The sequence below is a fragment of the Lactuca virosa genome, chromosome 8 (genome assembly GCF_052849685.1).
Source record: "Lactuca virosa cultivar CGN04683 chromosome 8, Lactuca_virosa_CGN04683_v6, whole genome shotgun sequence".
Taxonomy (NCBI): domain Eukaryota; kingdom Viridiplantae; phylum Streptophyta; class Magnoliopsida; order Asterales; family Asteraceae; genus Lactuca; species Lactuca virosa.
The window spans coordinates 16,355,261-16,373,269 of NC_136433.1; the positions used below are offsets into that span (position 1 = coordinate 16,355,261).

Consider the following 18,009-nt stretch of genomic DNA (forward strand, 5'->3'; position numbering starts at 1 on the left):
ACATCTAAACCACTAAAACCGACAGCTTAATCATTGACACTATTCATAAGCTGGAACGTGATTTAATATGAAAATTGAATATATTTTTTTAAATCTAACTTTTATGAAAATTTTAATTTTTTTTTTTGTTGGATTTGTGCCTTAAAAAATCTATTGAGCTGGCAAAATTTATATGGTCGTTGTGTGAAATAATATCCCCTAAATGTTTTTGCTAATCATCCTATTGAATGTGTCATGAATTATGCATAAATTACAAGTAATAGTGGGTCATCCGGATTAGGTTGTCAATTCAGCAATTCTGATGCACAAAGATCGGGTTTAGGTTTTTAGTTCATCCCAAAACCAAAAACCAAAAAACAAAAACAATCACTCACTCGGAAACAAGATTATGTAAACCCAAAATTCTCTCCCTGTTATTTATTTATTTAATCTTTGCAAAAACTATTACTTTTTGCTCTGAATCTGTCGTGGGGTTCCTCTTAATCGAGTCGAAATTCCTTTTCTCTGGTCCAACAGAATTTTAGGGTTGTGTTTTTTCCCGCACACACTAACTAATATATTGAAAAAAAAAGCGCACTCATAGCTTCAGAGGTACGTCTTTTCCTCTTTCTCAATCTGTAGTTTGGATTTTGCTGTAAGTTTATTGATTGATTCATAGGTTATTGTTTCATAGTTCGTTTTCTTTTTACCTTGTTTGAATTATGGTGGATCTCGATTTCATTTCTTTGAATTTCCTATTGAGTCGTCTCATTGACGATGAAAAACACAATTTTGATCTGGTGTTATTAATCTGACTGAATTGCGTTTCGTAAATCGGATCAATCGTTGATCTCGAGGAGAGGATATGGTTTGATTGTGTTTACAAACGATCGGTGAATTTTTTCCTAGTGGGTGCTTGTTGGTGAATTGAGGTGGGTAGGGTTAGTGAGAAGATGACTGATGTTCGACCACAACTGCTACAGAAGCCTGAAAGCACCACCGATGCCTGTTCAGATTTTGAGAACGACGGTTCTGATTTCGAGAGGGGATTGGAAGAACTGATGAGAGGGCATTTGGATGATTGTATGTCATTCGCATCATGCAGCTCTCCTCATGGGGACGATGATGAAAGCGAAGGTGGTGATCAGCTAGTGAGAAGAAGAAGAAGGTCAGATCTTGAAGGCGATGATCTGGCTGAAACTTCTGCTGCTAGAAGACGACAATCACGGATCTTAAGCAGATGGGCTGCAAGACAAGCACAAGAGATGATCACCACAATAGAAAGGAGAAACCGTGAGTCTGAATTAATGGCACTTGCAGGTTTGCATACAGTTTCCATGCTTGATTCCTCCTTCTTAAGTGAATCTCAATCTCCTACGTCAAGGAGACAAGGCAACATTGAAAGACCAAGCACCCAAGCTTCCTCTATTCTCCAAATGTGGAGAGAATTGGAAGATGAACATGTTCTAAATCGTGCTCGTGAAAGAGTAAGAGAAAGACTCAGGCAACATGCAAGTGTGGACTCCAATACCATTACCAACATGTCAGAAGGTCAAGAAGCAAGTGAACATCAAGGAAGTTTGGAAGAAGATGTAACTGAAAGTGAGAATGATTACAGAGCTTGGTCTAATGATCAAATGGAAGCTCAAAACGACCTTCAAGAAACTGAAACTTCAAGCCGTGAACAGTCTCCTGATTTAGGAGACAACGAAAGAGAAAGAGAAAGAGAAAGAGTGAGGCATATAGTTCAGGGATGGAGGGAGACAGGTGTCACTGATCATAATGCATCTAATGGTGTAAGAGCAGAGTGGCTTGGTGAAACTGAGCGTGAAAGGGTGAGGATCGTGCGTGAGTGGGTCCAGATGACTAGTCAACAGAGGGGCCCACGTCCACGTGGCAGCCATAGGGAAGAACAAGAGCAACAACAACAAGTAGCTAGTCGTGAGACTGTTGTTGACCATGATGAAGGTCAACCAGAGCATATCAGAAGAGACATGTTGAGGTTGCGTGGAAGACAAGCTTTACTTGATTTACTTGTGAGGGTAGAAAGGGAAAGACAGAGAGAACTTGAGGGTTTAACAGAGTATCGTGCTGTTTCTGATTTTGCTCATCGCAACCGAATTCAGGTCACTTTATGACAGTTTTTTTAGTCCACTTTTTTTTTTATACTTTTTACTTTTTGTTGTATTGAAAATTGAGATTGTGTTGATGATTTCAGTCACTACTAAGAGGGAGATTTTTGAGAAATGAGAGGCCTGTGGAGGAGGAGAGGCTTCCATCAATGGCAGCAAGTGAGTTGGTCCAGCTCAGACAACGCCACACTGTCTCTGGTCTGAGGTACATTTTAAAGAACTCTTTGAATTATGATTATTTGATACCATATATATATATATATATATATATATATAAATATAATTTTTGTTTTTTTTATAATTAGGGAAGGGTTTCGATCAAGACTAGAACACATTGTTCGAGGGCAAGTAAGCAGCCAATCTGAAAATTCATCTAACGATAACACTAACAGTAACACCACTGATTTTATAAGTAGTGATGCAATTGCAAACAACACTCAACAGGAGATTGAACATGAACAGACTCAAATTCAAGAAACCAACATTCATCAAGTTTCAAATCAGAATCTGGAAAGTATAAGTGTTGCAGCAGCTCTACTCCAAACCACAAATCAACAAACAAACATCCATGAAGGTGAAGGTCAAGATTGGGATAACCAAGGTGTCACTAATGACAATAATCAAAATTTTCAAGAAAACAATTCAGGTAATCAAGGAACAAATGAAGGGGCTTCTGATATTCCAAGAACTAGGCGTACAGTTCCTGTTAGAAGAGCCAACAGATTTCACGCACCTGAAGATGATAATGTGTACAGTATGGAATTAAGAGAACTTTTAAGCAGGTAATTAGTATAAACCTTCTTTTCAACATTTGAACAATTTAAATAACAAATTGTTTTTTTTATTAAATATAGGAGAAGTGTTTCTAATCTTCTTCGAAGTGGTTTTCGGGAAAGTTTAGACCATTTGATTCAGTCATATGTGGAAAGGCAAAGCCGAGCACCAATTGATTGGGATCTTCACAGAAACATGTCACCAGAAGTAGGTGAACAACAACAGGGTGGTCTTGGTCTTAGAGATGAAGACGGTGAAAACCAAAATGAAGCCACCGCCGCCACCATTGGTAGCAGACCACCACCGCCAGCACCACCGCCAGTACCGGTTTGGCACCACCATGATTTGAATCATTCTAATTGGTCCCGCCACAGCATCCACCGCTCTGAACTCGTAAGCATTTTTGTGAATTGTGATTTATATCTTTCATCTCACTTTTTAATTAAAGTATATATTTTTTGTTACATATATAGGAATGGGAGATGATTAATGATTTGAGAGCTGACATGGCGAGATTGCAACAAGGTATGAGTCACATGCAGAGGATGCTGGAGGCTTGCATGGATATGCAACTTGAGTTGCAACGTTCGGTCAGGCAGGAAGTGTCTGCTGCTTTGAATCGGTCAGGAGGCGGGCAGCAAGGTACACAAACTTTATTAATTATTAATATTATTGTTATGTAATGAAAGTGTAAGATAAAAAAATAAGGAAAATCTTTTTTTGTAGGTGTTGATGGAGGGAGTTCTGAAGATGGGTCGAAATGGGTCCATGTGAAAAAGGGAACTTGCTGTGTTTGTTGCGATAGCCAAATTGATTCACTACTGTACAGGTACTATTACATTGGTTAAGTCATTTTTTTTGTATCAAGTAAAAAAAAGAAACAGTTAAATACTTTTATTATGAGTGGATAAAGTGATTGTGTTATATATAGATGTGGACATATGTGCACGTGTTCCAAGTGTGCAAATGAGTTGGTACGAGGAGGAGGGAAATGTCCCTTGTGCCGGGCACCCATTGTTGAGGTAATCCGAGCTTACTCCATACTCTAAAAAACATTTATAAAACTGACCCAAGAAGAAGAAAGAAGAAGAAGATTTGGATCATCTACTCTACTTGAATTGAAGTAGGTTTTTTCATGTTCTTCTTCGTGTTCTCTCTCTCTCTCTCTCTCTCTCTCTCTCTCTCTCTCGTATGTAAAGTGTTGATTTTTTTTCTTTGTAATTTATTACATGTTGGATTCTATGCATTTGTAAAAAACTCAAGGACAGTTGGCGCGTTTTGATTCGTCGGTGTCAAGTAAATAAAATTCAACAGGAATATTTTTTCTGTTTTCTAGTATGTTTCCAGTTCTATTTTCTTATGCATTTGGTGTTTGGTGTCGCTATCGTAGTGGTTGAGATATAGCAATCATACATCACACAATTTGATTGTTATCAAAATATCAATTACTTGTATTGCAAGAGTTGTGAAGTTATACTCAAGGTCATTCATATCTTATCTATTTTTTTTTTTTTCTTATTGTTTATTTGACCATGTAAGCCTCTTTCCATTAACAACAATTATCAAATAACTACAAGTGTCTTAACTTTGACCAATAAAATGGTATAATGGTCAAAACACGTTATGTTTATTGTTTTGGCCACTTTTAATTAAATATTTGCTTTGTACGTTTATTCAATCCCAACAAGAGTGTTTACAAAATGAAAACTTCAATCAAATGACGTCTAACTTCACACAAATGAATAAGATTGAAACCCAAGGCTTATTTTAAAAAAATCAATACTCTACTCCCAAGTCCTAACTACTTTTTAAATGAAAATTCCATAAAAACTATTACAAAGATATTCCGAGGAAAAACCATTGATAATTGATAATTTTTTCATTTTAACCATTTTTAACCTACCAACATTAGTTAACATGTTACAAATACTTATATGGACACACTCCAGTGTTGCAACTGTGTCGAAAAAAGTCTAGTCCAAAACAGTTCATTCCAAACTAAAAAACACTCCGAAACATGTGCATCTTACTTGCATACAATGTTGAAGGAAGGTTGAGATTGGTCTGTAAAGATCAACAAATCTTCAATAAGATATACCTTAAGTTGAACTGGCACATGGTCCTCTTCTCTCAAAAACAAAAAAGAAAAATGAAAAATGATATCACCTACCTCGCCAATTTTCTATTTACTCATGTTCTTTCCATCAATGACATAATAAAATCAGTTTTCTTCCTCGTATAGAATAGAACAGATGATCATGAGTTGTTGATGCAATTTCATGAAAATAATAATACGTGGAGAATGAAAAAAGGAAGATTTTACGAAAACCAGCTCCTTGTGGGACCAAGGTTCTTTAGCTTCAAGACAAGGTCTTCACGTTGAGCTTCTACTTCTGCATATTTGAGGCTCATGTTGAGGTAACGTTCTTGAAGTTCATTTAACTCAGCCTTAAGTGAATCATTATGCTTATGTTCTTCCTTCATTCCTTCATCCTTAACCTTCAACTCCATCAGAATATCCGATTCACGCGCTTCTTTCTCAGACAACAAACTGAAATTTCATCACAACAGCACCATCCATGTATACATATCACTCACAAAAATCAATTAGAAAAACCAAATTTCATGATTATAATAACAACATACCTCTTAAGCTGTATTTTATACATTTTATTCGCCTCCAAAGCCTCATCAAGAGCAAGCTCCAGTGATTGGATTCTAGATGATGACTCATCAACTGTACCACTTTCCACATCCTGTCGAGGAAAAAAAAAGTCAAAAAGTCAACTTTTTGACATGACTTACGATCACTAAAAAGAAGAAAGAATCTGAGATATGGACCTCAGCAGTTAGATTTCTTTCAAGACGCAAGAGTTTTTCTTCCATGGCAAACTTTTTACGTTTAATCTCCTCCAACTCAATCACTGCTTTCTGCATGCTAAGGGATTTCTCAAGTAACAAAGTTTTCTCTTCCTTTAATTCCTCATAATCTCCAGACATCATTTCTAATGAAGCTTCAAGTCTCTCATTCTCATGTTTCACATCATTAAGTGAGTTCTTAAGGGCCACAATCTCATCCTGCAACTCCGTAATTTTCTGCAATTGGACCTCAACATTTGAATTTTCTTCTGTAACTTGCACATGTAAACTTTCAAGTTTTGAATCAAACATTTTCTCTTTTGAAGCGATTTCATGGAGCATTGCTGATAAATTTTCTTCTAAGTCATCCAAATTCTTTGATAACTTCAAGAAATTATCTTCTGACTCTCTCAATTTTTCTTCCACATCATTGCAGTGATTATGCAACTCTAATTTTTGCTGTCTTAACTCACTATTAGACTTTTGAAGTAAACTACACTCTTCCAGAAGGTTCTCTGTAGTAGCTTGTAATTTGGGATTTTCTTTTTTAAGATTCTCACATTCTTCTTGAGCTTCCAACCACCGTTTTTTCATATCCTCCACTTCATTTTCCAGACTTTTGATTTCAATAACTTGAGACTCTGAATGCTCTGCTTCTAAACGAGTTGACTCTTTAGCATCGGTCAAATTTTTCTCCAACTGACTGTTGACTATTTGCAAATCAGACAATTGAGCCTCCAAGTCTTGTAGACGATTACATTGAGACTGAATCTCTTCTTCCTTAAGCAAACAGTCTGATTTAAGCTCTTCAATCTCAGTAGTTTTGGTGAATAATTGTTTATTCAGATCCTCAACCTTGGATTTTAGCTCTATAATCAAATTGTCAAGTTTACCATTGATGTCTTTTACACTGTATCCCACTTCAGAAGCACCATTTGTTGAAAGATCTTTGCTTGATTCTTTAAGTTTAAAGAGGAGTTCAAGATTTTCATCAGTAAGCTCATTACAATCTCTTTCAAGCTCAAGAACCTTATCCTTTAAAGCTTTAACTTCTTCAATGAGATCAGGAGTTTCTATTGTCTGTGACTCGGTTTCCTTCAGAACTGGTAATTTTGCAGCAAGAGCTTCTGATAATTTTGCTTCCAAATTCAAGATTTGTTTGTCTTTCAAGCTTAATTTCTTTGTCCATTCTGAGTCAATGTCCAATAAAGTTTGAGTCTTGAGGTCTCTTTCCAGTTCTATTTCTCTGTTTTTTTCCTCAAGGGTCTCCTCCAAATGAAGGATTCTACTTTCCAACTTTTCTTGTGATTCCTGAAATTTCTGTAGTTCAAGCTCAAGTCTACAGTTGTCTTCTGTTGTGATTCTTGAGACTTCTACCCCTGTATGCTCTTCTCCATTGTCTTCATCAACTGCTGATTGTTCTGATGCATCGAGACTATTTATCTCCAATTTCTGTTTTTCTATTTGTTCTTCCAGTTCCTGGAGGATAGAAACTAGCTCAAGATTTGATTCTTGAGTTTTATTCAATTGTATACTCAAATTATTATTCAAATCTTTCTGAAATTTTATTTCTTCTTCAAGTTCTGCTTGGATACCGTTTTTATCTTGAACTTGAGCTTTTAGATTATCAGCATCCCTATCTTTCACTTCTGATTCACCTAGGAGAATTTTCAGGTGTTTGATTTCGTTTTTCAGATCATTACATTCTGTTTGTAATGCAGAAAGCTCCATAGTCACATTTTCCAGGTTCCTTGTTTGATCACTAGTCACCTTCCTTGATAATTCAAGATCAACCATTAACTTTCTAGCATTTCTTTCCCATGTTCTTGCTTCTGCACGAAGTTCTTCTGTTGCCACATCATCATCCAGAGCATATTCAGAGGATCTAAAAGTTCTTAATGGTGATGCCGGGATATTATGTGAAACTTTCCCAGAATCTTGTCTTCGATTTAGAAGATTCTTTCCAGAACTAGGAGAATTATAAACATTGACCATGGTATTGGTAGTTGACCCTGGTTTTCCAATCAAATCGATTGCAGCATCACTTAGATTACTATGAGAGCCAAAAGCATCCTCCATTGAATCAAAGCTGCTATGTGATCTCACTGTTGCAAAGCTTGTCTCCTGTTGAACAAACAAAAGGTATCCTTAGATGCACAAGGATGTCAAGGACAAATTATGATTCTAGCTATAGTTTAAGAGCAAAAAACCTTTTAGTAGAGTTAGGTGAGAAATACCCTGCTACCAAGTGTATTAGATGTATCCCGAATGCTATTGCTTGTTGAAGTTCCTATAGGTTTGGTGTCAAAACCATTTGGTGCATCGGATATGTTATCTAGATCACTGCTGTCTGCAAAAGAGTTGGTGTCACTCCATCTGTATTCATGAAACATGCAGCAAGTAACAAGTTACAACCTCTGTAAGGATTGGAAGAAAAAACATGAAGATTCTCTTGTTCAGGATCAAACCTTGAATTAGGTCGAGGAGTTAAGCACTGAATAGCGACCTGCAAACAGAGAATCCAAATTCTTCCTTCTGAGAGAGCACAATGTCACAAAAGCACATAAAAGTAGTAACTATACACAACTGAAATCCAGCAAAAGTGTTGTATCTTTCCAAAATAAAGCTTTGTAGCATCTGCTTGACTGACCTGTAAAATTGTCCCATGATCACACTTCTTTAGAGGTAGTGCAACAGGAAGAGAAGTTTCAGAACTCATGTAACTTGACAAATTAACAGTAGCCTCTCCAAGGATGCCAGATCTAGTTGACCCCTATCAGAAGGAAATAACAAGTGATTAGTAGTGATATAACCAGACCATAGCAAATAAATGGTTCATGTGTAAACATGAATGAAATGAGTGAAGATAGGCATCAAACCTTTAAAATAAGAAGCTTATACAGGCATTGCTGAAGCTCTTTTGAAGCATCATCATGAGAGAGCCAAATGGATTCTGACAAGGTCTCTGTCCATCGACAATTTCCATTGCATACAGATGCTTTACCTGTTTTGGCAACGGTTTTATCTGTTTCTATGGAGATGAGAGAGATTGAAAGCTTATCCCATCCTGAGGGTACCTGAATATACAAAACAACAGTGAAAATGAATCCTGCGCAAACAAGAAATATTGGTTACAACTAAAACTGATAGCTACTTGATATCTAACATGAGACATCATGTCACTACATACTCCCTTCAGTCATCATATAATTTTATCTGGAAATAGGTTTGAGTAATTGATATAACAAATTTATCTACAGAATACATGTTTCCTAATCAAGCACTTATCGTTTCAAATATTTCTCCACTTTGAAAGCTGAAACACGACAAATAAATAGACCGCAGAGATATACATCAAAATCTTCACTACTAACTTTACGGAACTTGCTAAACCTTACATATCTTCCTGAAGCTTAGACAATCCATCTAAAGTAACTAAGAGGAACAGATAACAGTTGTGTGTATGAAAAACGAAAGAGATAGACCTGAAGAGCTTGAAGACTAGAGAACTTGAAATCGAGTTTTTCGCCTGATTTAAAATCAACAGATGAAGCGGAGGAGGAATTCCGCTTGTGAAACCTATTCATCATCTTCTGCTTCATCATCTCCTTCATTCTGATTCTCTTAAATCCTTAATGATTATTTGATCCTGATTCAGATTGAAAACCCCTTTTACATGAGAGAGGAGAGAGAGGATGTTAGCTGTATTTCAGTTGCGGCTCCCAAGTAGTAGTGCTGCTCCAAATTTTTTATTCTTCGTCTTTTCCTTCGATAGACCTCTGCAATAATTACTTCCCGGACAAATTCTACACTTCGTAAATTCTTATTTAAGAGAATGTTTGGTTATTATTGATCACAGATAAACCAGATATAGAAATTTGTGAAATACTATTATTGATATGATTATTAACATATAAAGGAATAAAATTTGTTAAAAAAAAGGAGTTCAAATAGTATTGTATTTATTGTGAAATAAATAAAAAGGTAGTTATAAATATATTCTTTCTATATTTTTGTTGCCCATTCTTCACGTTGTTCAAATTCCATTTTTGGCAATTAATATCATCGTTGACGCAATAATTTGTTTGTCCCAACTCTTTATTTTTCTACTTTCCAAAAGTTTATTTCATTAAGTAGATTTCCCTAGGCTGTAATGCTTTGCTATTGATTTTAAGAACTTGATTTTTATGCTCTTCAATCATAATAATTAATCTAGTAATAAACTTTAATCTAATAATAATAACATATCTAATTTTCCTTTAAGTGCTACCTTCTCAAATACCACGCTAATTAGAAAAACATATTTAATGAATAATAAATAAGACAAGAGCAATAATGATCCTTATGATATACTATCATTTTCTTTGGATTTGGTCCAAAAGAATTAATTTGCATCCATGGTACAAAATCATATACTTATTTTTTATGGTTTCTATCCCTTCTCAATCTGAATTTGATCCATACCAAATTTGAGATGACTACTCTGCATGTAAATAATTATCTTTTAATATTCTTTCTGTTTTTTATTAATAGAGTAAAAGAGTAAATTAAACGAATTGTCAAAGGTCTTTATGCCAAAGGTCTTTATTTTAAAAAATTAATCTGGATCGTCCTTATATCGTTAAAACGTACATGTTTCGTCCCTACCATATATGAAATGACTATATTGCCATTTTTTTATTATTATTTTATTATTTATTGAAAAAAGCCCCACTTCCCATCACTCATTTATTGTCTACTCTCATCACACCCACCCATTCGATTCTTAACCATTCTTTATTTTCTACCGGTGAAACATTATCAGCGACCCCCTTAAGCTTTTCCGACGACCCCATCTCCACCATCACTATCATTGAACCCATCAGACAAAGAATGAATTGTGCAAATTTAAACTAATCAGGGACGAAACGTGCAAACTGAAAACAAACAAGGGACAATACGAGTTAATTTTTGAAAATAAGAATTGAAAATGTTTTTTTACGCCAACACGAAGGACGATTCATGTAATTTAATGTTGTTATTATTAAAAAGATTAGGGTCTCTTTCTAAAACTAGCAACCAAAATCCATAGCACCGTCATCATCACTTGTTGCTTACTCTTTACTGTATATCTAATATGGTGTACCTTTAGAAATTCATGCCCCAAGAATACAAAGAACTGTTAATTTCATTTTCCTTCATTCGCTAGAACCCATGTCCTTAATCTAATAGTCTCGTCGAAAAAGAAAACAATGAGAACCAATTGACGATTTTAACTTACTTTTCTCCCCACTTTGAAGTTGCTTTCCATCGAACCAATTGAAGCTTTAAGGTTTTATTTCCATTTGCTCTACAAGAAGCATCTAGATTGTGCACGTAGGTGCAACCCCACCATGGTTCTATCTCGTCGTACTCGTACCACACCAAAAAAACAAATGTTTCCTACCATAGAACCTACCATACACTCTCTTCACTTATCATCGTTAGAGTTGTGTTTCTAATCAAAAGACACACACACACACACACACACACACACATATATATATATATATATATATATATATATATATATATATATATATATATATATATATATATATTGGCGAATCTAGAACTAAAAACCACGTGGTTCCTTATGTAAATGAAATTGAAAAAATATGAAAGATTAAAGAATACTAGTGGTGGCGGGTCGGGTTGCATGCCTAAAATATTTAAACATCAATTCAATAGTTATAATAAAGTTATCACAATTGAACCATACGAGGTCTTATATCTTGAAACATTTTCACAATTGTGTCATTACCGATGTCTTTTAAAACATTTTTTTCAATATACGACACTAAACTATAACTCAAAAATTGATCACTCATTTTGTTGCGTATATCAGTCTTTATTAACTTCATTGCTAAAAATACACGTTCCACACTTGCTGTTGCTACGGGTAAGATTAATGCAAGTACACAAGAAGATTAATGCAACAGGTAGTGCGTTTAAATCTACCTTCTTATACTTATGTTGTTCACCATCTTCTTTCTTTTTATAAAACTTATGCAAAAACATTCTTGAATGTTGATGCTTTATTCTGAAAATTGAATTATGAAATTGAATGTTATAAAAAGTATCAAACTAATAACCATTATCAATCTTTTGTTATCAAATAGAGTAATAGACAAATCACAAAATCAAGACAATAACAATATAACATAAAAATCAAGACAATAGCAATTGAACAAACAATGTTTTTATATCAAATAGACAATAACAATTCAGAAAATCTGAAATCTATAATTAACACTTAACATAAAGAATTCTCAAAACTGTTAACACATAACAAAAACAAATTAAGAATTCTGAAATCTGATCAATGATTCAGTGATAATGTGATATAAATCATGAAATCATACAAAGATACAATCATTAATCAAACAAAGGGTTTTGATTTTGAACAACAAAAAGCAAAGAATTGTGAAATTGTAATGTAAGTTGTAACACTTGTAAACCTGAGTGTTGAACTGTTGATCGATGGAGTGATGGCCGATCAAAAATTACCGATAGGCTGCTACCACCGGACGGGTAGACGAGGACGACGACAACATTGCCTGACGCCGGACGGCTGAGCACGCAGACAGGGACAGGGACGATGTCACGATGATGAATGATCGATTCCAATTTCCAAACGCAGGGAGTCTGCGTCTTTTCCGTTTCTTAATTCTATTTCTCTTTTTTTTTTTTTTTTTTTTTTAAAAATAAAAAATAAAATAATGGATCAATTGATTGTGCTATAGCTTAATAGATTATGAGCAAAAGATATGGGCTTCTGATCTAAAAAAAAGATATGGGGATATGATATGGGAAGATGTCACGATGTCAAAGCCTCAAAGAGTCGAATGTAGGTCTTTTATAACAAATAAGGTGGGTCTTATTTTTTTTTTATAAATACTTCATATATATATATAAAAAAAGTAGGTCCTAGGACCTACCTTCACCCTTACTACCTACGCCCCTATATATATATATATATATATATATATATATATATATATATATATATATATATATATATATATATATATATCAGTGTTGTAAAAATCCGGATTAGGTCCCGATTAATCTCCGATTAATCCCTAGGCACTACTCGACCGATTAGAGAGCGCCTACCGATTAATCCGTGCATACACAATGACTGAAACAGTAGAACCCGATGAAATTTTAACACTTTGAAGAAGTTATATCTCAATAGAAACTAATTGAGGTATGATTAGTGTTGTATTTATCATATTAACCTATTTTCTTATGATATTAGTGACATTTACGAACTTTTATACGATATTAGTCATATTTAATTTTTTATATCTTACAAATCAGCAATTAATGGTCCCCAATTAATCCCCCGATTAGTCTCCGCCTAGTCGATTAATCTCTTAACCCCAGTCCACCGACTAGCTAACGTCGAACGATTTTTACAACCTTGATATATACATATATATATATATATATATATATATATATATATATATATATATATATATATATATATATATAGAAACAAGATTTGGTGAAGACTTTTTTTAAAGTGAGGACTCGTGATGACACCTTAAAAAAATGAAAAAAAAATCTAAAAAAAATACAAATCATAAAATCGAGCATAGTACTACATCGGAGAGAAAAAAATTGAAAAAAAAATAGATCATTAAAGTTGAAGCATAGATCATTTTTATGATCCATGATTCGACTTTTATGATCCATGATTCAATTTTAGTGATGCAAAAAAAAATTCCAATTTTTTTCTCCCGAATATAGTACTATGCTCGATTTTATGATTTGTATTTTTTTTAGATTTTTTTTAATTTTTTAAAGTGTTCTCACGAGTCCTCCCTTTAAAAAGAGTTCTCACCGAAACCGGACTATATATATATATATATATATATATATATATATATATATATATATATATATATATATATATATATATATATATATATATGATGGGTTTTAGGTAAAACAAATAAACTAGAAAACAATTCCTAAGTTCACATGCAACCTACTTTGGATCTATGTTTTAACTATTGAACATATAACTTTGAATTGCAAAAACAAGAACCCTAGAGGAGAGAGGCTAATTTCGAAATTAACAAACTAGGGTTTAGGAGTTACATACCTTTCAATTGTTATAGCAAACAATTGATAATCCTCTTGATCTTGATCTTCTTGGAAGCTTAGCACCACAAATGACTAGCAAGAAGGAAACTTGGAGGAGAGAGGATGGAGAGAGTATGCAATTTCGGCCTTAGGGTTTCTTCCAAAGAAATCAGTACCCAAAATGTGATCCAGGAGGCTCCTTAAATAGTTGAGGGAACTAGGGTTTAGGGAAAACCCTAGTTATCCTTTGCTTAGGGCCTAAGCAAGACCCAAGGCCTTATCTTGGACCCCTTGGACGAATTCTCTAGGGTTTCCCCTAGGGTTTTCGTCCACCCCCTTCCAAGGGAGTTCTGGATCCTTCCATTCAACTATCAGTTAATTGCAAACTAGTCCCTGCACTTTATAATTAATTCTTTTAACCCCAAAATCAATTCTGATTAATTTCTGGCTAACAATTAATTAAACATAATGATTTCTAATTAATATATTAATCCATTAACATATTAATAAATCATTTATATATATATATATATATATTAATTTATTAATCTTATAAATTAATATCTCTCATTTCATAATTTCTTTGTCCAGTTGCTAGGTTGAGGGCAACCCAAAAGGACTGTGTTGCTATCAATTCAAGTACATACCAATTATAGTTATGGGCTTAGACACCTAATCCAACAGTCTCCCACTTGGATAATTCTGTAACTATAATGGCTAGTATGCCTTCTAAATTTGACCAGCAAATTGTAGCTTCCAAAAAGCTGTTGCCGAACTCTAACCCAGTCAGTTATGTGTCCTAAGATAAGTGATCATATAACCCTTCGTTCTGCTTGATATCCCCAGACAAAAGACATGGAATGTAATCAATCTCTTTGTCCAGAATCTATGTTTCCCGATTCCTAATTTGTGGTGATGAAGGACTTCTAATCGAACACATCAATTTAGTCCTAGCTGGGCCCAGCACATAAGTCAACACTAAATCATCGAGGGGCCCACAGATATCGCTTTTCCTGTTAGGGCAAAAGGAACGAATAAACGTTGACTCATATGCTTGTATCTTTTACTCATCAAATTATGCATGACAATACGTTTTATAACACCAAGTTACTGATGCGTTTTCGTATCACCAATGCACAACCGACTTGTAAATTACAACTCATATATCTTCGTTTCAAGATTATAAGATATTATCGTCTCAGTATTACTCGTGATGAATTCCATGAAGTAATACTATGAGCGAGGGTTTATCCAATACTCAAATCTCAATTTCTGAGTACTCATGAACGTTGCAGCAATTCTATTGCCATGTCTATCCTTAGACAATCTGCAATCCAATTCATGACAGTCTTAATTCACTACTTACTTCCAAGAGTACGAGCGACTGTGGAGTTTGAATAATCTCATTATTCAGGAAGTAAAACATGCAAAAATGAAACACAATAATAAACAATTGACAAAAGGTAGTAGCCAAACTTATAAATAATACTTTATTATTTAATCACCAAAAGTCAATTACATTTACTTTGTTACAAGTTTCAAAAACTAATCTAACTACTAAAACTAATATCATCTTTCAGTCCTATGCTCCGAGCATGCTGAATATGCTTAGCCCTACTCAGACCCTTTGTGAGAGGATCTGCTGGGTTATCTTCAGATGACACCCTCTTTACTATAAGATGGCCTTCTTCTACTCTATGTCTGATGAAATGGTACTTTCTGTCGATATGTCTGGTCTTACCATGATCTCTCGGTTCCTTTGTCAAGGCAACCGCTCCTTCATTATCGCAGAACAGTTCCATAGGCTCCTGGATGGTTGGAACAACTCCGAGATCTCCGATGAAGTTCCTCAACCAAGTTGCTTCTTTCGACGCTTCACTCGCTGCTATGTACTCTGATTCACAAGTTGAATCAGCCACCGTATCTTGCTTGGAACTTTTCCAAGTAACTGCTCCTCCGTTCAGTAAAAATACCCAGCCTGATTGAGAACGGAAGTTATCTCTATCCGTTTGAAAGCTGGCATCACTGTAACCATCTACTCTCAAAGTATCACTGCCACCAAGCACAAGAACCCAGTCCTTTGTCCTTCGCAAATACTTGAGTATATTCTTAACTGCTATCCAATGAGCTCTACCTGGGTTTCCCTGATAGCGACTGACCATGCTCAAAGCAAATGCCACATCAGGGCGAGTATATGTCATAGCGTACATGATCGATCCGACATCGGAAGCATAAGGTACACGACTCATGTCATCTATTTCAATATCTGTACTCGGGCATTGAGTCTTACTCAATTTGGTATTGCTCTGGATAGGTAGCTCTCCCAAAAATAATACAATAAGTAAGAATTAAAACCTACTCCCGGTTGCGATCACGAGAGGATTTAGCCGCGCATTGTAGACTTATACAAACTCATATTTGTATTCTTGAATTCTTGATGTCTTGATCTTGAATCTTGAAAAGTCTTGAATCTTTGATGGCTTGAATTCTTTGAAAAAGAAAGGAATTTGGAAGACTAAAATGCTTCCAAAAAAATATAGAAATTTCCTAAAGAAGGTGGTGGTATGAAAGTAGGTTGGTATAAGAGGTATAAGAGGTATAAGAGGTGTCTTAGAGATAAGAGGTGTGTAAGAATGTAAGAGGTGTTAGAGGTAAGAGGTGTTAGAGGTAAGAGGTGTTAGAGGTAAGAGGTGTGTTGAAATGATGATTTTGAGGTGGTATTTATAGTGAATTTTTGGAAAATTAAATACCAAAAAGAATGAAATAAAGCTAGGAATATTAAGCTTTTAGATTGGATCTAAGATCCAATCTAAATCTCATGAAAAAGAATTCAAAAGAATTAAAAAGATGGAATTATTTGGTTTTGTTGGGAAGAATTTGGGTTTAAAATAGGAAAAGTGGTGAAAAAGTGGTTAAAATTGGTTGGAAAGTGTTTAAAAGATAGGAAAACCCGTAGGTTCAGCACATGGCACAAGTACTTGGAGCTGGCATCAAAACGGCGTCGTTTAGGGCCATTTTTCACGGGTCCAGATCGGGTCCGAGTTGGGTCGAGACGCGGATCTTCTATGAGAAGAAACGGAGCGGCAACGGGGCGGAGCTGGGTCGAAACCGGTGCGGGTCGGATGCGACGACCTCACGAATGACGTCATCAAGAACAAAAGGTGCGGATCCTAACCCGGGTCGAAGCCGGGTATGGATCGAACAGATCGGATCTGCTGTGAGGAGAAATGGAGGCGGGGCGGAAACCGGATCGGGCTCGGATCTGGTTCGGATATTCCGGATCTGGGTCGCGATTTTGGATCAGGCCTTCTTTTTGGGCTCCGGGTTTGGGCTCATTCCGAATTTTTTTTTGTGTGAATTAAATTAAATTAAATTAATTTAATTAATATAAATTATTTTTTTAGAAATTAAATAATTAATTCCCAATAATCTATTTTAATTAAACCTCATTAATTAATTTAACTTCTTTTTATTTTTATTAAAAAAAACATGATTTTTATATATTATTTTTATTTTGATTTTATTAAAAAAATACATTTAATTAAATTAAATTATTTAGAAAATAATAAAATTATTATTTCCTAAATAAATCATTTTAATTAAATTATAATTATTTTAAAAATACAATTTTTCAATTTTTTATTTTGTTTTCTCGTCTTTCCAAACCCGAACATCTTCAATTCTTTTGTTTTCAATCTTGATTTCTCTTCGTGTAATTCCTTGAACTTCTTTTTGCATCTTTTTGTACCATTTTCATCATATTTACCACCTACAAACATAATTCAAATACATGTCAAAGTAGCATCATTCTTAGATAAAATCGGTTATTTTACATAAATTATAGTATATTAAGCGTGATGTAAAATATACCGATCAAACCTCCCCAACTTATCTCTTTCTCGTCCCGAGAAAGATCCAAATGTAATTGATTAGCGTGCTAGAAAACTTCTTTGATGTTTTTGAAAACTAAAGATATGAATTATATCTTGACTTGCAGAGACCCATCTCAATGCTAGATTTAGGGTTTATTGTTGATGAAGCTCCATAAGTGAATCCTTCAAAGCTGTTCTATGCCATATAATCTTCTAGAGATTTCCCCTTCACCACTTAGTTTGAAAACTTGATAAAAGTTTATATCTTTTAAAAA

At 34.7% G+C, this 18,009-nt stretch overlaps 2 protein-coding genes across 3 annotated transcripts; one reads left to right on the forward strand and one right to left on the reverse strand.

Moving 5' to 3' along the window:
* The first annotated feature begins 275 nt into the window (after positions 1–275).
* Positions 276–4,223, forward strand: LOC145129101 (uncharacterized). Of its 2 annotated transcripts, XM_079063853.1 has the most exons (8): positions 277–2,105; positions 2,198–2,316; positions 2,417–2,459; positions 2,556–2,893; positions 2,966–3,278; positions 3,359–3,527; positions 3,612–3,714; positions 3,817–4,223. In XM_079063853.1, the coding sequence occupies exons 1-8, from the start codon at positions 933–935 to the stop codon at positions 3,932–3,934; spliced, it is 2,376 nt and encodes a 791-aa protein (XP_078919979.1). In that variant the 5' UTR covers positions 277–932; the 3' UTR covers positions 3,935–4,223. The 2 variants fall into 2 exon arrangements, with proteins under 2 accessions (XP_078919978.1, XP_078919979.1); XM_079063852.1 differs by having other exon boundaries at positions 276–2,105; positions 2,417–2,893.
* A 729-nt stretch (positions 4,224–4,952) lies between these two features.
* Positions 4,953–9,560, reverse strand: LOC145129522 (uncharacterized). The gene is made up of 8 exons (XM_079064271.1): positions 9,230–9,560; positions 8,624–8,821; positions 8,395–8,517; positions 8,213–8,250; positions 7,982–8,120; positions 5,727–7,868; positions 5,532–5,641; positions 4,953–5,436 (listed from the first exon to the last, which is right to left on the reverse strand). The coding sequence occupies exons 1-8, from the start codon at positions 9,356–9,358 to the stop codon at positions 5,205–5,207; spliced, it is 3,111 nt and encodes a 1,036-aa protein (XP_078920397.1). The 5' UTR covers positions 9,359–9,560; the 3' UTR covers positions 4,953–5,204.
* Between the last annotated feature and the right edge of the window lie 8,449 nt (positions 9,561–18,009).